Source organism: Arvicola amphibius, chromosome 1, assembly GCF_903992535.2.
Source record: "Arvicola amphibius chromosome 1, mArvAmp1.2, whole genome shotgun sequence".
NCBI lineage: Eukaryota > Metazoa > Chordata > Mammalia > Rodentia > Cricetidae > Arvicola > Arvicola amphibius.
In genome coordinates, this window is record NC_052047.1 from 148510900 (window position 1) to 148532424 (window position 21525).

The 21525-nt window shown below is 49.2% G+C and overlaps 1 protein-coding gene across 5 annotated transcripts in view; it reads left to right on the top strand.

The window, feature by feature from the left end:
• Pc (pyruvate carboxylase) overlaps positions 1-21525 on the top strand; it is a 94178-nt gene that overhangs the window by 61147 nt on the left and 11506 nt on the right. For 4 of the 5 annotated variants that reach the window (XM_038334469.2, XM_038334451.2, XM_038334462.2 and 1 more), the window contains 9 exons: positions 13006-13141; positions 13272-13456; positions 13623-13788; positions 13905-14050; positions 14168-14285; positions 14478-14629; positions 15773-15891; positions 18652-18814; positions 20988-21170. In XM_038334469.2, the coding sequence (XP_038190397.1) occupies positions 13006-13141; positions 13272-13456; positions 13623-13788; positions 13905-14050; positions 14168-14285; positions 14478-14629; positions 15773-15891; positions 18652-18814; positions 20988-21170 (1368 nt within the window). Of the gene's footprint in view, positions 1-6003; positions 6160-13005; positions 13142-13271; positions 13457-13622; positions 13789-13904; positions 14051-14167; positions 14286-14477; positions 14630-15772; positions 15892-18651; positions 18815-20987; positions 21171-21525 lie in introns of those variants that run through there. The other variant, XM_038334456.2, reaches the window with a different exon arrangement.

The following is a 21525-nucleotide window of genomic DNA, read 5'->3' on the forward strand; positions in this document are numbered from 1 at the left end:
CTCTTGCTGGGAGGAACTTGGCTTGTATTTGTTCCTCATCTTCTGAGTCATGGCCCCAAGTCCACATGCTGCCCGTCTTGTTGAGTGCAGCCTCTGTTGCCTGCTGTCACCAGCTGCTTCCAAGCGTTCTCATATTGTCTTTTGTGCTCCTTAGGAAGTCCCAGCCCTTGGAAGTCTGAGACAGTAGGAGTATGAGGCTAGCCTTGGCTATTAGTGAGTTCCAGGCTAACCTGGACTACAAAGTAAGATGCTGCTTCAAAATGGAAGGAAGGAAGGAAGGAAGGAAGGAAGGAAGGAAGGAAGGAAGCCGGGTGGTGGTGGTGCACTCCTTTAATCCAAGCACTTTGGAGGCAGAGGCAGGTGGATCTCTGTGAGTTTGAGACCAGCCTGGTCTACAAGAGCTAGTTCCAGGACAGGCTCCAAAGCAACACAGAGAAACCCTGTCTCAAAAAAACAAAAACAAAAACAGAAACAAAAACAAAAACAAAAAAAAAAAAAGAAAAGAAAAGAAAGAAGAAACCAGTACTCATTGCCTGCCCATGGGCTCCTTTATTGCATCCTTGTTCCCTGCTGTGACTAGGAACTGGCTAGGAGATTTACTCCTGTTGTCCACTCCCCACCCCCACATCTGAGCGGCTTCCTCTGCCTGGCCTCCTCTCCCTCCGTTAATTCCTCCTCCCTCTCACTTGTCTCTTCAGGGCTAGTCTGTGATGTCCTTGCCCCTAGAGGCCTTCCTGCTGGCTCAGCCCAACTTTCCCAGCAGCCTCACACTCCACAGCCACAGCGTCACTGTTCGCTTCTCTTTCTGCTGCCTCCCACTCACCTTCCCCAGCTGAGCCAGTCCTAAATAGCTACATGCTCTGAAACCCGGCTGCAGCTGCAGCCTGCAGCAGGATGAGCCGGGCAAATTGTACTATTGAATGTGTTCCTCGCCCCGGTATTAGGGTCTGCAGAGGTCTGGCCACTTATCTGGTTATTTTCCAGGGTCATCACAACCAAGGACCAACTCTGGTCTTAAACCTTAAAACAACTGAGATTTTGACTCTTGGATTTGAAGGCTAGAAGTCTGAAATCATGGTATCAACAGGGCCATATCCATCTTAAGGCCTTGGGTCTTTTCTGTCCTTTTTCAGTCTCCTGTGTTTGTCATTGATGCTTGGCTTCCTAGGCTTGTAGACATCATTGTGGTCACATGGCCGGATGCATCTTCATGTTATCTTTCATCTGTGTGTCTCACTGTCCATGTGTCCCCATTTTAGAAGAACACCAGGCATATATTGGATTAAGAATGCCATCCAAAACTATCAGAGTTCCTTGGTGAAGACTCCATTTGTAGATGAGGTCATACTCTGAAGTACAGGGGCAGGACTTTAAGGCACTTTTTTTTTTTTTTTTTGGAAGGGACACAATTCAGTCTATGTGTCCTTAAGACTTCTGAGAGTCCTGCTCTTATCCACTGGGGCCTTTCACCTCCCATCTTAGACCATGAAAGAGGAGCATATATGAAGGGAGATGAGACCAACATGACTCTCTGGAAACACTGGGCCATCTGCCAACATCTGCTGTCTGCCTTGCCTTACTGCAGACATGGGCCAGTGAGGTGCTTCTCAACTCTCACCAGCCCTGAAACTTGCCTTTTTGTTGTTGCAGTTTTGTTCTTTTGAGACAGGGTTTCTCTGTGTAGCCCTGGCTGTCCTGGAACTTGCTCTATAAACCAGGCTGGCCTCAAACTCACAGAGAGCCTCCTGCCTCTGCCTCCCAAATGCTAGGATTAAAGGTGTGCGCCACCACTGCCTAGCTGAAATTTGCCTTTCTTAGTTCCCACCTTTAGCTTGTGTCTGAATCCATTTGGGTCACTTAAAAAAAATGCTGCAGACCAGGGAGCTTACAAATAACACACGCTGTTTCTCGTAGTCTGGAGGCTGGGAAGTCCGAGGTCAGGGTTTTGGCATGTGGATGTGGGGCAGAGACAAACAGCCAGTCTGCCAGGTGCTCTCTACTGCCTTGCCCTTTGTCCTGCCAGCAGCGCACTGGGCTCCAGACTTCGTTGAGGGAGACTTGTATGCACTGTCGGCTTGGGTACGCCGCTCCCAGAGGAGCTGAGCTTTGCTCACTTTTGGTGAACGCACCATAATGTTTTTGAATGAATTTTAACCACCACCATATTGTGCAAGCTTACTGTGTGGCCTGGTTTATTCATTCCTTAATTCATTCATTTATTTATTCATTCATTCTTCATTGCCTGCCTCAGACATACATTTAATTTTGGTGCCTGGCACTATGTACAATGTTATGGAGAGAGTAGAGGGAAAGCTAAGCCAAGGATATTGTGCCCAAGGTGCTCACAGTGCCCAGTAAAAGGAGACAGATGGGTCAGCAAGTTGTTGTGATATTACATGTACCTTGCTAAGGACGTAAGATTTGTCCTCAGGGAGATGGCCTCAGCAGGAGCTTGGTGGGTGAGAAGGAGGTGGCTGCCCAAGCAGGGTTGTCAGAGTCAGCTGGGGAGATGGGGTATGTCGGAAGGCATTTCTATTCAGAGTCCCGAAGGATGTGGAGAAATCCAGCCAAGTGCCCTTTCCTGTTGGGGGTGGGGTGTGGGCAGCAGATTGGTAGTAATGGCTTCTTGCACCAGAGCGGCCATCTCCATGCCATCAGTGCCCTGTGTCCTGTCCCTTGTCCTCTTCCTGCTGTCCTTCAGGCCCTTGAGATAACTTCTTGCCTCCTATCTCTGCGTCTTTTTGCACAGGTAGAAGCTCTATGTAGCAGCAGATAGCCGGCTTCCTTCTCCTGTGGCATTTGAATGGGAGCTTGCTGAGCACTGTTGGACCACATACACATAGCCCCTGGCTATTGTAAGTCGCCCAGCTCTGCCCAGGGCTACTTAGAACCCTTGGGACTCAATCTGCCACAATGCTTCAGTGTTTCACTGAAGCTCCTAGACCCCCCAGTGCCTGTAGACTGGGTGTCCCTCCTATGCTGTTCTGTCTTCTCTGTTACCTCCTGACATCTCATACCCCTACCTTCCCAGCCTCCATTCCCTCTACCCAGAAACCACAGGATCAAACTGTCCTTTCCCTGGTGCTTTGATATCAGCTGCTGTAGCCTAAAAAGCCAGACATGTTCTTGTTTCATTTGTTCTATTTGGCTGCCAGTTCCTGGGCCCACAGCAGACATGTTTAGGATACCATGGAGCAGCCTAGGGAGCAGCACGTCCACCAGAAGATGGCAACCCGGGAGGAATGCTCTGCCAAGACTCTGGTTCACCCAGCCTGCAGTTGCTTGCAGTGGCCAAGGATAGCTAGGGTGGGCTGAGCTGGGGCCTGGGAGGGGGAAACAGACTTTGTTGGCTAGTGTGTAGATATAAGGGCCTGCTTCTGAGTTGTCCTTTCTTCTTTCTGCACACCTGGCTGCTTCCCAGCAAACTTGAGTCAGCACAGGTAGTCAGGACCGCTGGCTGTTCAGAAGCCACTCACTACCAGTGCCTCCGCAGGATGCCACCTTTCCCTTCCTTGTGACCCTTCTGCTACTTACTCTGTGAAAGCATATATAGTTAAGATCAAAGCCATGTAGGTTCTAGATGGAACATCCTAGGCCTACCACTTGACCGCAGCACTGACAGGGCTCTTCTGCCCAGTTCCCCATCCAGGCTGTTCCGTGGTGGAGCACATCTCTTTGGCAGCACAGTGGCCATATTACATGGCCCCAAACTGGCCTGTCGTGGAATTCTGTGCTGCTTCTGGTTGTAGGAGGCTGCTTGCAAGATACAGTTTAGGTCCAAAGGAGTGGAGTTTCTAAGGACATTTGGTGATTTATTGGGCAAATTGAACCTGCCCTGGCATTTCTGTGACACATGACCACTGGCATTGTTGCTGGCTTTGGTGTTCAGCAGAGTGCTGAAGGTGGCCCTGTGCTGTAGGTCAGGAGGTTTTGGTTTTTGTATTTTTTTTTAAATCATAGGTTTTCTAGTTTGGTTGTTTTGGTGTTTAAGAGCCTGTCTCCTGTGTTTTGGATGAAAGTCACAGCTCAATTTCATAGTTGGGACTTAATTGCTATCAGCTCAGAGCTCCATCTCTGGAAGGAAGCGTTAATATTGGACTCAGACATGGCTGGTGTTAGTTAACCCTTAAGTGTCTGACTAATGATCTGTGAAGAAGCCTCTTAAGGAGCAGCTTCCTAAGAATCACCTGCTGGCACTGGGAGCTTGGTGTTTACACTGCACTGTAGAATCCACATGGACAGTACAACAGACCTAGTGCCTGTGATGTCGGGACCTTCGACCTGCCTCACTCGGCATTTTGCTGTAGGCATCATCCCAGCTCCACGATCTTCTGTCTGGAAGGGGAAATGCTGAGTTCATAGATCCAGTGTTGGAGAGAACCGAGGCAGGAAGACATAAAGTCTCCCATGTGCTGTCTTGGGAAGTGGTGAGAGAGAAACAGGTGCGCCAGACGCTCCTTGCTTCTTTGTGGTTCAGTCTTGCTTGAGAGGAGTTATTTACATGTCCCCAGTGACAGTCACAGCAGTCTGATTTCCCTGTTTTTAATGCACAACCCGAGACCAAGAAAGGGATCTGTCAGCCAGCATTTGCAGGAAATAGCAGACAGGCCTCTTCAGGCTATTGGCTCTCTGAAGAAGAATGTGTGGTGAAGGATCTTTGGGGAGTAGTGGGTCACTTGTCCTTTTGCCGTGGGCAGGAAAAGAGTTCTGCTTATGTGTCACTCAGAGCAAGCAAGACAGTGTGATGTCTCCTGGGGCATGTTCCCTGGGCCAGTTACTGTGCCTGTAAGATCGGAGAGCTTTCCTCCCATGTAGGAGGAAAGACATCCTTTCTGGAAGCTTCAGGCCTAGTGCAAACTCCAGGAGCACTGGTGTCACTGAGTAGGAGGGCTTTCCCTCGGAGGATTTAAATCAGATTCTCAGTCACATTGTCAACCATGAGGGCTTCATGGTAACCATCCAACCAAATACTCCCACAACAGGACACTGGTGCGCTAAGTGGAAGATGGCCTTCTAGTTCCACTTCTTTTCCGTGCCTTCGTGTGGAGTGAGAGTGACAGGAGACACCTTGAACAGTACTGGCCTGAAGGGCTGTGACTAGAAACCCTTCCTGATAGGTGCTATTGTGAAGAAAGTCCCTGTTAGTGCCTGAAGCAGGAATTCTGGGGAACCTGGAAGACATGTCATGCCTCAGTGCCCACTCAAGATCTTCTCATTCCCCTAGATATTCTCTCCCACCTGAACCCCAAGCTTTATGACATTCCCTGAGCTGTGCAGAGGGTCCTGTTCCTTCATCTTTGGGGGATGAAGGTGCAACTTGGTCAACCTTGTTAACTGCTCTCTGGGACCATTTCAGACCCTCAAACTCAACACTCCAGTTAGCTGTCACATGGTCTGTAAGGGCCTCTGATGGGCCACTGTCCAGTGGATCCACTGCTGTCCTGCAGCAGGTGTCTCTGGCTGATGATCCTGAAAGGTCCTGGTTGTAGGCCTAAAGGGCAGTGGGATTCCATGAGGGAAATTCTGGATTAGAAATGGAGATACTTCAGGAACAAGGTGGTATGTTCTGTTATCTGTGTGGGCAAGCATTGTGTTGAACTAGAGGAGAGCAGGTTGGAGCAGAGTTCTCCTGTAACTGTCGCATAGTGAGCAGTGGGACCCTCCATCATGCCCACCAGCCACTCCCAAGCAGCCCTCCTAGGCACTACTCTACCCTCTGCTTGACATTTTTGCACCTTGAACTTCAAGTGGCAGTATGTCCTAATTCCATCCCGTAAGTCTGCAGCCACTTGCTAGCCTTAGAACACTTGTAATAATCCCGCCCATCCCCGAGGGCCCAGGGAACAGGCTCTAGGCCACTGCTCCTCTACTTTCTGCACTACCCACTGACCCGCCTCCCTAGCCTGGCCCTCCCAGGCAGCCAGTGGCCCTTGATGGCCTCAGGAGGCGGCGCCCCTTCCCCTGATTTCAGCCTTGGCTACAGCCCAGGCCTCCAGCAGCCTAGTGCTGAGGAACTTTGTATTCTGGGGCCAGTGACCTCAGGTGGAGCAGCTGCTGGCTGTGGGTCATCTACCAAGTTCTCTGTGTAGCAGCCTAGGTGCTTGGCCAGTGACCGTTCCAGACTAGGTCCACTGCTACACATCTGACTCAAGTCCTGGGGTAGGTTCTTACATGTGGTGAGCATGTTGTGTGTGTGTGTGTGTGTACAGTTCAGACCTCCATCATTGGGGGTAGTAGAGAGTCAGCCTTCCAGGAACCTGCCAGCTTCTCCTGCAAGATGACCAGCCTTTTGACACAAATCTAAAGAACTCTCTTTCTTTATCAGAAGAATGGGGAGCCTGTGTGGTGGGGAGAGGGGGTAGGGCACCAAAATGGCCTGTTTACTCATAGGGTGAGAGTTAGGTGCTTAAGTGGTGGTAAGATCAAGCCCAGCCGGTGAGGGACAGGCAGGGCCTCCCCAGAAATAGCTTGAAACCTCCTGGGCAGTTTGAGAATCTGGGTGCCAGCTGTAAGCCTGCCTGCCACTGATTGGACAGCTCCAGCTGGGCAGTGGGTGGGAAAACAAGTATGAAGGCTCATGCCCAACTTTTGCTACCCACCAGCTTCATTTGCTACCAGGTGGAAGCCCAGAAGTCCCCTTGACTTTCCTCAGCAAATGTCTGCCTTCTCTACCCCTTCTTTCTACTTCTTGCCATGTAATTCAGCCTTGAACTTGAGGCTGTCCTCCTGCCTCAGCCTCACAAGAACTGGGATTACAAGTGTAGTTTGTATTTATTTTACATTTTCTTTTACGTTTATCTATTTTGGATAAGGAGTGGACCTGAGAGCCACAGTGTCTGTGGAGTCTCTCTCCCACTCTCAGGCTTGGCCACAAGCACTTTTACCAGCTGAGTTATCTCATCAGTCCATTTTCTCTCCTAACTATAAATAATATGCCCAGCCTGGTGCTGAGCCAGCAGCGGTCTGACCTGTTGGTGGCCTGGAGCTTACCCTGGAGTGGCATCAAGATGAGTGAATGATAAGCCAGACCTGTCCGAAGTGAAGCCTGACAAGTTAAAATTAAAGAAAACTAATACTGAAGGGAAATACTAATTCTTCAGTCAGAGAAAACTAAATAGAGGAGAAAGGTGTGTTAGAGGTTCGTGGCCTGAGGGTCTCCTCCCAGAGCAGCCAACACTGTCCCACAGTCCGGGTTTAGGCTTGACTTACAAACCTATGTATCTGCAGAGATTTAAGACAGTCGTGAGGGCTTCTCTCCTGTGCTGAATGACTAAATGTAGCCAGGATCCACTGATCCCTTTGTTTGTTTTTAAACCGATGCATTGATGCATAAATTCCAGATGGCAGATTCTGATGGTAATCTCGCCACTGATGACCATTGTGTTTATATCCTTGGGCCCTACAGGAAAGTCAGTTTTACCAGTAATAGGGTCACTGCATTGCTTAGTCATTGTTCTGGAGTTGTGGGTTTTTGCAGCTTTCCATGTTTATTTTTATTTCTAATGTAGCAATAAAAATAAGTATAGTTATTATTTTAGAAAATAATGTGCTCCCATTGTATAAAATATGGAGATTTCTGCATATGGAAATATATAGGCATATAGAGGAGAAAATAAACACTGCATCCAACTAAGCCTTTGGCAGTGAGGTGGCCCACTGGCCTGGTATCAACCGTTCTCACCCTTGCTTCAGAAAAAACCTCATGAGATGGAATAGTTTACCTTTCATAAAAACACTTTCCATGCTGTGAACACCCATGCAAAGCCATCATTGATGGATTTGTAATGTTTATCCAGGACTTCCAATTGGACTTTAAATCCTTTGTTGTGTGTTGTTGTAAATGGTGCTACTTCGAACACACATCTCAGTCCCTGTTTCAGAATATGGATATTCTGGATTCTTGGAGTAGAAATAACCTAGCCAAAGAACAGGAGATTTATATTTTAGAAAGAATTTTAACTTTATATTTTGATATTTAATGTATTTATATAGCATCTTGATCACTTTCATCCCAACTCCCTTCCCTTCTCACACCCTCCCAACACTTCCCCTCCCTCTTTCACCATTTGTAAGTACTGTAGTAGAAGCTCTGTAATCCGAGCCCTTGGGATGTCAATGCAGGAGGATTGTACAGTAAATTCATGTGACCCTGGGCTATATTATAACAAGACCTGGTATCAAGAAATGAAGGAAACTAGCATTTTGCATTTTAGACCAGACTGGCCTTGAACTCTTGATCTTCCTTTCTCAGGCTATGAAATACCAAGATTATTCAGTGTATCAGTGGGCCTGGCTTGAAGGCTCTTGATAGTTTCAAACAGCGCTTCCACGGTAACTGGTCCTGGGGGTGTAACCTGTGGACTTCTCAGTTAGAAATATTCTCTTTTATGAAGCTGTGAATTCATGGCAAGGGCAGCACCTTGCTGTATTTCAGTATCTGGGTATTTGGTAAGGGAAAGCCTCATGCGCTAGGCATTTGTTGTTGTCAGAGCTTCTCCTAGCCATTGACCAACAGCAAGACCAGGAAATGAACATCGGCACCTACTGTGTAACTTGCAGACCTTGTTTAAACTTTGTCAGTGGTCCCCTTGTGCCCTTGTTGGCAACAGAAGTCCAGAGTCCAGTCAGCGCCTAGTTGTCATTTCGGCTCCTTTCATCTGAACAGATCCTGGAGTCCAGGAGTCCATGTCTCATATGAACTTTTACGCATTTGGGTTTTTGGTTTTTTTCGAGGCAGGGTTTCTCTGTAGCTTTGGAGCCTGTCCTGGAACTCACTATGTAGCCTAGCCTGGCCTTGAACTCACAGAGATCCGCCTGCCTCTGCCTCCTGAGTGCTGGAATTGTTGTTGTTGTTTGAGATTGGTCTCTCACATAGTTCTGACCATCCTGGACCTGGATCTGTAGGCCAGGCTAGCTTCAAACTCACAGAGATCTGCCTGTCTCTGCCTCCTGAGTGATTATAGGTGCCACAATGCCACAATGATTGGCACCTTTCACATATTTGAAGCGTTAATTTTGAGACATTAGTTTTACATGTTTGAAGCAATAAAAATAGTTATTATCTTGAGAAAAATAATGTGCCCCCTCCCATTGGACAAAATATGCGAATTAGGCTTTAGTTAAGCTTGGGTTGTGTATCTGAGGCAAGGCTCTGTGACAGCCTGGCTTCCGTCTTGTTGGATAACTTCCGGGCCAGGCGCCAGTCATGTCAGGTTCTGTGTCGGTGCTGGGCCTTCCTCTGTCTCTTACGTAGTCAGTGAAGAGTTGGCCCAGTCTGTGCACACTGTGCTGAGCATTCAAGTCCACCAACTCCTCTTTTCTCAGTTCAGTTATCCATGACAAATTATGCCCCAAAAATATTAAATGGGAAAATTTCAGAAGTAAACAAGTCATAAGTTTTAGGTGGTATGCTGTTCTGGGTGTGTAATGAAATCTTGCCACCTGCCACTTCCTCCCACCCAAATTGAGAATTATCCTTTGTACAGAGTCTCCACGCTGTATTTGCTACCTGTTTGCTGGTTGGCTAGTAGTGTCTCAGTCATCAAAGACTAGGTGGAACTGCTTGTGTCTGGGTAACCAATATTTACTTTAGTGACCCCAAAACACAAGAGAAATGAGGCTGGCAGCTGGGATTTGCCAGGAGGAAGCTGTCTGCTTTGCTTCAGTGAAAAGGTGAAGTTCCTGAGTTCCTGAGGAGAAAAATAAATGCTGAGTTGCTAACATCCACGGGAGAGATACAAAAGAGATCACATAGCTCTGTTACAGAATTTGTTATGGTTCTATTTGATTATTAATTCCTGTTAATCTCTAACTGTAATTTCTAAGTTAAACTTTACCATGAAACATACATTAAAAAAAAAACCTACATTGTTGCAGCCAAATGTGGTAGTACATTCTTGTAATCCCAGTACAAGGTAGAGGATTGGGGAGCAGAAGTTCAAGGTCATCCTTTATTACTTATGGAGTTTGAGGCTAGCCTGAGCTACATGAAACTTTAAAAAAAAAGCCATAGTTGCCATGGTGTTCAGCATGTTCCAGATAAGATAAGACTACAATAAGGTTAAGATAGAAGTTATTTTAGGAAGACCGAAGCCTGGAGTCCAGCAAAGTGACTCCACACTTTCGTGTAGGTGGGTTAGCTATTCCTGCCAGCCCTGGCTGCTGCGTACTACCTGGGGCAGACACAGACTTGAGGACTGTCTGAGAGCCATCTTATTCTGCCTCTCAGAAAGTGGGGCTGACCCCACTTTCCCAGGGCATGAACTCTGACTCAGGACTGACACTATGTTCCTGGCCTTCCTCCTTACTCTTGGGTAGCTGTCTCTTTGTTGGCTCTTCATCCTAGTCAAACCAAAAAGGACAGACCTGGCCCTTTTTGATTCTACAGCATCCTCAGACTGAATTTGTACGTTACCTGTCATCTTGGCACCAAGTTTGTCTTCCTTGTCCTTCCCTTGTCTATGAGCTTCCTTCCCTCCTAATGCTGCCTATAGCTCTACAGTCAGGATCTTTTACAAATCATTTTCGATCTGCTCATGGGCTGAAGGAGGCAGTGACCAGGATGTCTGTCCCTGCCTTCAGCTTTACTTCACACACTGTTCTTTGCCCTCCGGCTCCTGTCCTTCCAGCTTGCTTCTTTGTACCAAGCTTGTTCCCTCGGGGCCTTGGCGATTGCTGTTCTCACCTCTCTCGGTGATAGGTAAGAAGACACCTTTCTCCCTGGTCAGGTTCCTGTGTCCCCTTCTCAGAGAATCATTCTGATATCCGGCTGCAGTAGCCATCTTTCCCCAGGACATTCATAAACATCACCTTTGGGCACGTCGTTGTCACTTATTTGGTCAGAGATGTTCTTGTGTGTGCTTCCCTCTTTGCTGCGGCTCCTCACAGATCAGGCTTTCTGGGTCCAGTGGGTGGAGGTGGGCCTGCTGCCACCCTCCCTGCTTCCTCTTCTGTGTAAGACTTACTTGCTCATGCCTTTTCTGTTCTAGTTTCCCCTTCTGTATTGCTGGCTGTCCCTGTGACATCAGTGTTCTTGCAATGTTTGTTTTATTTATTGAGTTTGCTTTTATATTTTAAAAAAAGTGGCTGAGTCAAGCATTTTTACCTTTTACTCAGAACCGAATCATTCAGTTACAGAAAGGCCACAGTCCGAGTCGAGAGACCAGACGCAGACTTGGGTCCTTTCCCTTCTTTACTGGACCTAGTTCTCCCTCCCTTCAAGGAGTGGGCCGCATCCTGCCGCTGGCTGGCTAGCTTATAACTCCGAAATAACCACACAGAAACTGTATTATTAAATTACTGCCTGACCATTAGCTCTAGCCTCCTATTGGCTAACTCTCACATCTTGATCTAACCCATTTCTATTAATTTGTGTTCCCCATGAGGTTGTGGCTTACCAGGAAAGATTCTAACCAGCGTCAGTCTCAGACAGGAGCTTCATGGCGTCTGCCACACTGCCTTCTTCCTTCCAGAATTCAGTTCTGTCCTCCCCGCCTACCTCAGTCCTTCCCTATCAAAAGGTCAAGGCAGTTTCTTTATTCACCCAATGAAAGCAACACAAATACAGAAGGACCTCCTACACCATTTCCCCCTTTCTGTTTAAACAAAAAAGAAAGGCTTTTACTTTAACATAGTAAAATTACATATAACAAAACAGTTATCAAGCAAGAATTACAGTTGCAATATTTAGATCTATTTATCTTTTATAATAACTAAGGAAAACTATACCTATAACTATCTATTCTTCAACTCTATCAAAGACTCCAGAAGGTTATAATATTACCTAAGTAAACAGGAAGTGCATTGTAAGCAACTTCCAAAACTCTAGACTTGACAGAGACATCTCGATGCCTGGACAGTCACCCAAAGTTCCTCTGTACCGTTGGGGCATCCATCTTCAGCCTACAGGCCCATAGTACCCAGCAGACATTTCCATGAAGCAGGAAATTTTAAAGACAGTTCAGTCACTTCTGTGTCCTGCAGAATGTCTCGCAGACTCTTTCATGAAGCAGTAACTCCAAAGGACTTCCTTCCCTCTTTTACTTCTCCGTACCTCTGTGGTTTTCTTTCTTTTTTCTTTTTTTTTTTTTTTTGAGGGAGTGGGTGTAAAATCACACTGTAGTTCAAGCCATCCTATCCTGGAACTCACTATGTAGCCAAAGATAGCCTCAAACCCAGCAATCCTCCTGCCCCAGGTTCCAGCCACCACATCCAGCTGAATCTTTAACTTACAAAATGAGTAGTTGGCTATGAGACCTGTTTTGTGGTATATAAGTTTTCTTCAGTAGACAATGCCAGGTTTCTTGTCTCTGCCAGTACACAGTTCAGTGGCTTTAAGTCCATTCACAGCCATTCCACTGTCATCTACAAAGCTCTTTTCATGTTGCAGACCTGAAACTTTGTCCTAGTTAAATACAGCTCTCTCTCCTACCCTCAGGTGAGAACAATCCTTCTCTCCCTTCTTCCTCAGCCTGTCACTCCGCCGTAACCATCCTAGGACCTACTGTCAGTGGAATCCCAAGGCGTCTGTCTCTGTGACCAGCCTCTTGACTTGCTTTTTGTGGTTGTCATAAATATTTTACTTGATATCCCCCAGTAAAAGGAAGGTCCAGGCTTCTGTTTGAAGAAAGCTGTGTTTTAGCTGAGAGCCAAGGCTAGCTCCTGGGAGAGCGGTTGACAGGATTAGCACATTGGAAAGCCCATACTGGATGCTGGTGGATAATGCCAGTAGTGAGCCTACAGAGCACAGCGGTGTACACTAGGCCTGCACAGGCCACTCTGTAGCTTCTGAAATGTAAACACTGTACTAAGTAGGAGGCTGTGGAGCTGAGCTGAGCTCCACTGGGTTGACTTTGCTTGCCCTCCAGAGCTCCACCACAAATGGAATTAGAATTGGCACTGTCTTTTTTTGTGGTCTCCTGAGTGTTGAGATTCCTCTCTCTTTTGGGATTTGGGGTGCTCATTGCCTAGCCTGCTCTAACTTGGACTCTGATTGCCTTTCCTCAGATGCTGAAGTTCCAAACAGTTCGAGGGGGCCTGAGGCTCCTGGGTGTCCGCCGTTCCTCCACTGCCCCTGTTGCCTCCCCAAATGTACGGCGCCTGGAGTACAAGCCCATTAAGAAAGTCATGGTGGCCAACAGAGGTGAGCACTACCAGTACTCAGGGGTCAGGGTCAGCCTGGCCTGGTCTCCTCCTCACCACTCTGTGCTGTCTGTCTCCGTTGTGTTTCTCTCTGGAACCAGGAGTCTAACTGCTCACCCTGCTTCTCCTAGGTGAGATTGCCATCCGGGTGTTTCGTGCCTGCACAGAACTGGGCATCCGCACAGTGGCCGTCTACTCGGAGCAGGACACAGGCCAGATGCATCGGCAGAAAGCTGATGAAGCCTACCTTATTGGTCGTGGCCTGGCGCCTGTGCAGGCCTATCTGCACATCCCAGATATCATCAAAGTGGCCAAGGTGATTCTACCAAGAGTTGCCAGGGTCTCCTGACGCTGGGCAAGATTCTGTGCTGTGCCCTGTACCCACACCTACCAGCAGGATGTGTAGGGGTTGAGGTGCAGCCCAGCACAGCAGGCAAAGGAGAAAGACGAAGGCACACAGGTGTTTCTTCTGCCACTTACAGGAGAATGGTGTCGATGCGGTGCACCCAGGCTATGGGTTCCTCTCAGAGAGAGCAGACTTTGCTCAAGCCTGCCAGGATGCTGGAGTCCGGTTCATTGGGCCAAGTCCAGAGGTAGTCCGCAAGATGGGAGACAAAGTGGAGGCCCGGGCCATTGCCATCGCTGCAGGTAACACTCAGCTCCTCCTGGGCTAGTAGACAAGGGCCAGTGTGAGAGTGTGCTTCTCTGACAAGATGTAGTGGAGATGCAGTCTGCTACAGAAACCCCTCATACCCTCCCAACAGGTGTCCCAGTGGTCCCTGGCACTGATGCCCCCATCAACTCCTTGCATGAGGCTCATGAGTTCTCCAACACCTATGGCTTCCCTATTATCTTCAAGGCTGCCTATGGAGGTGGGGGCCGTGGCATGAGGGTTGTGCACAGCTATGAGGTGAGCATGGTAGCACGTATGCTGAGGACTGGGTGCCAGGCAGGCATCCCGGGCAGTGGGCTCTAGGAAGTGTGCAGAAGTGATCTCATGTCTGCTTGGCCTTGCCTGCCCTTCTAGGAGCTGGAGGAGAATTACACCCGAGCCTACTCTGAGGCCTTGGCAGCCTTTGGGAACGGGGCACTGTTTGTGGAGAAGTTCATTGAAAAGCCACGGCACATCGAGGTGCAGATCCTGGGTGAGTGTGGGTTGTGTGAATAGGAGGAGTCTAGATCTCCCTGGTTTACAGCAGCATCCTTTGGGACAGCCTTCCCAGGGATCAACCCACCCCCCGACCCCCCGGAAAGGGGCCCTGGGGCAAAGCAGGTAGCATGTAGGAGGAGGCACTTGGATTCTAGGAAAGGCTGAATTCAGTTTCTTGTATGCTCAGGGGACCAGTATGGGAACATACTGCACTTGTATGAGCGTGACTGCTCCATCCAGCGGCGGCATCAGAAGGTGGTCGAGATCGCTCCTGCGGCCCATCTGGACCCCCAGCTTCGCGCACGCCTCACCAGTGACTCTGTCAAACTTGCCAAGCAGGTGAGGACCTGCTCCTGGGGACATGAGCCCATTTTTGCAAACTTTCTTGGTACCACTGCCCAGATTTTCTCATTGCTTAGGGGTACAGGCATTCCCTGTTGAAGGAAGAAGGCCCTGCAGGGAGGAGAAGGGCACAGATATCCTCTTGAGACTGGAAGCGGTGCTTATCATTCTCAGTGACAGTAGAGGCGTTTGGCCCCAAGGGAAGGTGTACTGGCCATTCCTTCTGTTCTTGCTATACAGACAAGCTTTTCTGTGGGACCAGCTCACCCTGGTCACTGGAAAGAGAATGAGAGTCCTCAGATTCTGGCAGTTATGGCATGTCCTCATCGTTGGCTCCTAATCTTTGCTGCAGCACAACCCGTTCCCTCACCAAGGTGTCTCTGCTCGGCTGGGAGAGTGGGTTCTGAGTATGGAGGTGGGATCTGTGTTCATAGTCTGTCCTGGGAACACCGGCCATAGCAGCAGGGTACCACCTACACACACCCCCTTGGGCTGTCCTGGGTTTGAGCCCTATGGCATCCAGGGCTTAGGACAGTGGGAACAGAGTGGTTCTGAGACAAGGCTCAGCAATGTGAGCAGAGACCCTGTTGAGTTCTGGTAGAGCGGGAGTTGCCTCAGAGGAGCAGGGTGAGGACCTTAGCCTTGCTCTGGTTTTTTCGCCAATGCCATTAACCGTACCAGCTCAGAATCTAGGGAGTGGATGTGTTATTCTGGAAGGACCAGAAGTGGAATGGAAATAGGGTTCAGTCCGAGTTAGCATCACTTGGGGTGATGGCCAGAGTGAGGACACTGGTCAGAGATGACAGCAGAGCAGCACAGGAGGAAACGTTCTGAAAACCCTTCTGTAGGGGAGAAGTGGGCTGGGAGGCCCAGGATTGCCGGACGGACTGAGGGAGGAGGCAACTTCAAAAGCAACAGTGAAGGTCTAGGGTGGGTCAGGGAATGCCTGCACCCAGATTTGCTGGGTAGTAGCTCCCAGTGGATCCTTGCCAGGTGGATGTATATGCTGGGTCCTGGGTGCTGGCCATGGTAGGTAGCTGGATTGCCACCAGCTGTTCTGCTCCAGAACTCGTGTGGTAGGCAGGCTTGGGGAGCTCAGCCCTGACCTTGGGAACCTCTTCTTCCCGGCCAACCCTGCAGGTGGGCTATGAGAACGCAGGCACTGTGGAGTTCCTGGTGGACAAGCACGGCAAACACTACTTCATCGAGGTCAATTCCCGCCTGCAGGTGGAGCACACAGTCACTGAGGAGATCACAGAGTGAGCACAGGGCACAGGGCGGGCAGTGGGGAAAGGGGCTCCTGGAGGGGCAGCCAAGGCTCTCTTGTTGTCACCTTAGTGGACTTAGGGACTTCACTGAAAGAATTCTTATGAGGGTTTTACCTGATTTTTTTTTTTTTTTTTTTTTTTTTTTTTTTTTTTTTAAAAAAACAAACCTAACACAAAATAAAAATCCAGAGCTTACCCACCCCTCACAGTGAGGATGCCAGGTGCTGCCACGTACTCCATGGGGGCCCACCTGGCTGTACTAAGGGAATCATGACCCCATTTTTCAGATGAATGAACCAAGGCTCAAAGAATTTAAGAGAATTACACAAATCCACACAGTGGGCTCAGTCTCTCCAGCCTTGCCTCCAGCTTTGTGACATTCCTTATGCCTAGGCAGAGTCTTTAGGAACTTTTTCTTTTAAATATTTATTTACTTATTATTATTTATACAATATTCTGTCTGCGTGTATGCCTGCAGGCCAGAAGAGGGCACCAGACCTCATTACAGATGGTTGTGAGCCACCATGTGGTTGCTGGGAATTGAATTCAGGACCTTTGGAAGAGCAGGCAATGCTCTTAACCGCTGAGCCATCTCTCCAGCCCTCTTTAGGAACTTTTTTCCATCTTTGTTTATTATATGGTTTTATGCCAGTTAGATATTTATATACACTTAAATTTTTGAGATTTATTTTTATTTTATGTGTATGAATGTGTGCCTCAGTGTGTTGGTGTACCATGTGTGTGCAGTGCCCATGATGTCCAGAAGAGGTTATAGACTCTCAGCATTGGAATTACTGATAGTTGTGAGTGCCATGTGCATGCTGGGAATTCAACTCGGGTCCTTGGGAAGAGCAGTCAGTACGCTTAACTGCTGAGTCATCTCTCCAGCCTCTTAGATGATTAAAAAAAGATTTACACATTTTATTTTTATGTGTACAAGTGTTCACCTACATGTATATATGTATGTTCACCACGAGTGTGCAATATGCCTACAGAGACCAGAAGAGAGTGTCTGATCCCCAGAACTGAAGCTACAGAGGGTTGTGAGCTGCCTTGTGGGTGCTGGGAACCAAACCCCTGTCCTCAGCAAGAGCAGCCAGTGTTCAGCTGCTGAGTCATATCTCCAGTCCCTAGAATTTTTATTCTCCTTTAACCTGGTCTATATCGTGATTCCCAGGACAGCCAGGGCTATGTAGAGGAGACTATATTTCAAAACAAAACAAAACAAAATGACAATAACAAAAAAATTGCTATTTTGTTGAAGACATCTCCAGGATCATTATTCTTCATGAGTACTTTTAGTGGCCGTAAACTGTTCCACCGTCTGTACATGTAATAATTCTGCTATCTTGCTTTCTGTTGGACAGTGTATTGTTCTGGCTTTTGTGGTTCAGGGTCTATTAACATCTCTAAATGAGATGTCTAGGAGCCATGGCTTCCTAGACAATTTGTATCAGAGTAGTCTCCCACAAGTTTGGGTACAGACTTAGAAAATCTGCTTATTTTTATAAACTGTGAAAATAGCTTTCATTATTCCTGGATACATATTTTGAGCCATTTAAGAATTAATCCTTGGCATCAGACTAGTCCACCGTACCATGGAACATTTCTGATCCAATTTTCTCCTTGGCCCCACCCAAGATTAATGCTGATGCTGCCCATTGGCTGCCTTTGCCTGCTACAAATCCGGAAGCCACAGACTCCTGGCTCCTTAGGGTCAGAGCTGGAGTGACGGTGATGCCCCAGCCATGTTCCCTGGGCTATGCCTTGGTGCTGCCCAGGTGTCAGGTCTCCAGGTCCTGAGTCTTGTGTAGGCTGTGCTAGCTGTGGCTACTCTAACCCTCAAGATGCTCTGATGGGGAAGTACCACCATGGAGACCTAGTATGCAAGTAGGGTCAGTGGCCTGCAGAGAGGGTGCCATGGTGACCATCATTACTACTCTGCTTTCATCAGTGACATGGAGGACAGAGGACAGTCTACCACTAGAGTACTGGCCATGAGCCCCAGAAACAATACATAAACCTGGAGGGTCTGTGTCAACAGCTTTTGCTTTGATTTGATACCATTCTCAAGAGTGGCTGTTGCTCAGGCTAGGTTCACACAACCATGCAAATATGGAGACCCTTCTGCTCTGCATGTGCTGGGGCCAGTGTCCTGGTCGTGTCTGCCTTTTCAGGCCTCCAGCTGACATAGTTCCCTAGTTTTGTTTGTTTCACTTTTCGTTCTGTTGTGCTTTGATTTATTTATTTATTTATTTTAAAATGGGATCTCCTGAGGCCCACACTGGTCTCGAGTTTGTTATGTAGCCAAGGGTGACCTTGGACTTCTAATCTTCCTGCCTCTACCCATCAATGCTGAGATCACAGACCTACCAACATCCCTGGCCCTGGGATTCTGATTTTGCAGCCTGTCCTCCCTGCATTCACAGTGTAAGCCCCATGCTCCCAGAGTGGGTGTCCACTGTGACTGTGACCTCGGCCTGTACTTCCAGTCTTGGTGTCACACAGCAAGCAGGAGTTTACAGACCTTAGGGCAAGGGCAGGCAGAGGACAGGCTACTGGAAGAGGCCATCAGGAGGGTTGAAGGAGGGTTGTCTTCTGGAAGCTTCTTAGGGAACTGTTTACTCCCAGTGCCCTGGGGCAAGCAGGGCAGGCTGTAGGACCACCAGGCAGAGGATCCTAGGCTGCTTGGCCTGGGTGGGTCATAGAACCCCTCCGTCCTGCTTCACCTCATTACCTTTTCATTTGCAGCGTGGACCTGGTCCATGCTCAGATTCACGTGTCTGAGGGCCGGAGCCTGCCTGACCTGGGCCTGCAGCAGGAGAACATCCGCATCAATGGCTGTGCCATACAGTGTCGAGTAACCACGGAGGACCCTGCACGCAGCTTCCAGCCTGACACTGGGCGCATTGAGGTAGGTGACATATCAAAAGTGTGATACCAGCTCCAGCCTGGACCCAGATTCCCCACAGCCTCTCCATGGTGCCCAGGTTGTCACCCAGGAATCCAGGTGCAGCTGCTTAGGAGAACATGGGAGCCCAGTACTGTCCTATAGTAAGGAAAGAGCATTCCACAGAAAGCTAGCAGAAAACCAACAGATCACCTGGGAATAGGGGCAGACCAGCTAGGGACAGTTGTGGGCCCCCATATGTGAAGCTTTGTTCCTGGTGCCCTGCTGGTCTCTACCCTCCCTTCTGATAGGGGTGAGCGGTGACTGGCAAGGCAAGACCTTGTGGGGAGCAGAGGATTGTGGTCTCTGTGGTAGCAAGTCAAACAGAAGGCGGCCCCTTTGGACGTAAGCAAGAGTTCTTCAGAGGGCAGCACTGAGGGACTGAGAAGTTCACCTCAGCTCTGCCCGTTGTCCTCATCAGGGTTGGCGCCTTTGGGCTAAGCTGCCTGTCCCTTGCGTTCCTTGTCTGTGGCTCCAGCCTGCTCCCTCCCCGTGCATGTTGGCAGCACTGCCTACTGACTGGTCAGGGGATGCAGGACACCAGAGGCACTCAGGGCTGGCTCTGGGGTCCAGGGTACAGGTGCAGCAGCGATGAGCATGAACCAGACTGCAGAACTGCAGAAATGTCCAAAAGTAGCATGATTGAGTAATATGGCCGGGACGGGGTGCTAGGTCAGTTATGATGACCTTGAGAGCCCAGGGTCCCCATAGATGACCACCAGCGTTCCTTTCTGACTCCCTAGGTAGGGCAGCCTTGGGCTGGTGCTGCCTTATTTCCCTGGTGGGAAGGGGCAGCTGATGGCCTGGGGCCCCGAAGCTGGCTCCTGGGCTATACTGTTTCTCTCCACCTCCATGGCCAGGGCCTGACTTCAGAGTCGGTCACCACAAGGTATTTTTAGTTGGTGGTTCCTGCGCACAGCTGAGTGTCCACCCTTAAATATTGCATGAAGTTCTTCTTTATTGAACACAGCTTGTGCCCTTAGCAGCCGAAGGGTGATGCTGAGGGTGTTCCCAGGCTAGTCCCCCTTGATTTATCTGTGAACCTCAGCTCCCTCACCTGCCCAATGCCTGTCCTGAGCATTTACCTGTGTGTGCAAGTATAGGTACCCCAGATAGCCCAACCCCATCTTTGTCTGCCATTTCCCCTCTACTTGCCTCTTGTGTTTCCGGATGAGCTGGGTGTGCTACTCCCTGTCTCCTTCCTTCTTCTTTCTCCCACCCTCCCCTTCAGGAAGAGAGGGAGTGTGAGTAGATACTCAGTCCTTCCCCTTCCTCTCTCGTTAAAAACAAAGCAAAACAAAAAAATGCCAACAAAAACAAAACAGCCAGGCGGTAATGGCGCACACCTTTAATCCCAGCACTCTGTGAGTTTGAGGCCAGCCTGGTCTAGAGTGAGTTTCAGAACAGGCTCCAAAGCTACACAGAGAAACCCTGATCTCAACAAAACAAAACAAAACAAAACAAAACAAAAAGCCTGAATGTGGTGGTACACACCTGTGACTTGAGCCCTCAGCAGGCTGAGGCAGGAGAGCCATGAGTTCAAGGCCAGCCTAGGCTACATTATAAGTTCAGGCTGGCCTGAGCTACAGAGTGGTATTTCAAAACCCGGAAGGAAAACAAACCAACCAAAGCCTTCCTTGGTTAGTCTGCCTGTCTCCTTGTCTTGCTTGTGGCCCTATGGTTTGTGTGCTTCTGTCTGTCCCAGGGCTGTTTTGTCAGGGTCTGCTTTAGCTGCTTCATCCCCAGTGAGAAAACGATAGTGCGTATTGCTTGCTGCTCCTGGAATGATGGTAGTCACAGAATGGGTCTGCAAGGAGGGAGGGAGGGTGAGGCCGGGCAGGAGGTAGATCTGTGGGCTCTGGCCCCTCCCCACCTCGGCTGCTGACTGGGCTGTGCATGAACTAGGAGCCTTGGCAGGCATTTCCTCCACTATCCCCTCCTTGTTGCAGCACAAGAGTGAATTCATGGGACTCAGAAGGGCTGTGGTCTGGGTCTACTGGCAGAAGTAGGAACTTGACTGATCAGGGACGGGCTGTCTGGGTACCCTTGAACTCAGCCCTCCAGAGGTCATGCTGGGAGCCCAGTTTACCCCCAGTTTCCATCCCAGCCGCTGACTTGGTTTTCCTTCTGGCGACAGGTTTTTCGGAGTGGTGAGGGCATGGGCATCCGCCTGGACAATGCCTCTGCCTTCCAGGGGGCTGTCATATCACCCCACTATGACTCTCTGCTTGTCAAAGTCATCGCCCACGGCAAAGACCACCCCACAGCTGCCACCAAGATGAGCAGAGCCCTGGCTGAGTTCCGTGTCCGAGGTGTAAAGGTAAGAGGTGCCTTCCGCTGCCTTTGCCCACAGTGGGCCCATGTGGGCTTGTCCCCGCCTTGCTTTACTGAGGTTCTTAGCCTGAGTGGCACAGTAATCTCTTCTCGCTGTTCTCAGACTGCTGGTGCCAGGACCCTGCTGGGTCTCCGTCTAAGTCTGGATCCCTGAGCAAGAGCTCTAGCCCTGACAGATGAGGTCAGACCCTCTGCCAGTGCCCAGCTCTCCTGGCCTGGCATCTGGAGCGGCAGATGCTTCAGAGTAGCCAAGAAACATATGATGAGGGACAGGGCTCTGGCCACAGTGGCTGCCTGACAGCAAGGGCCTCGAGGTGCCCATTACCTCCTTGTGGGCTCTA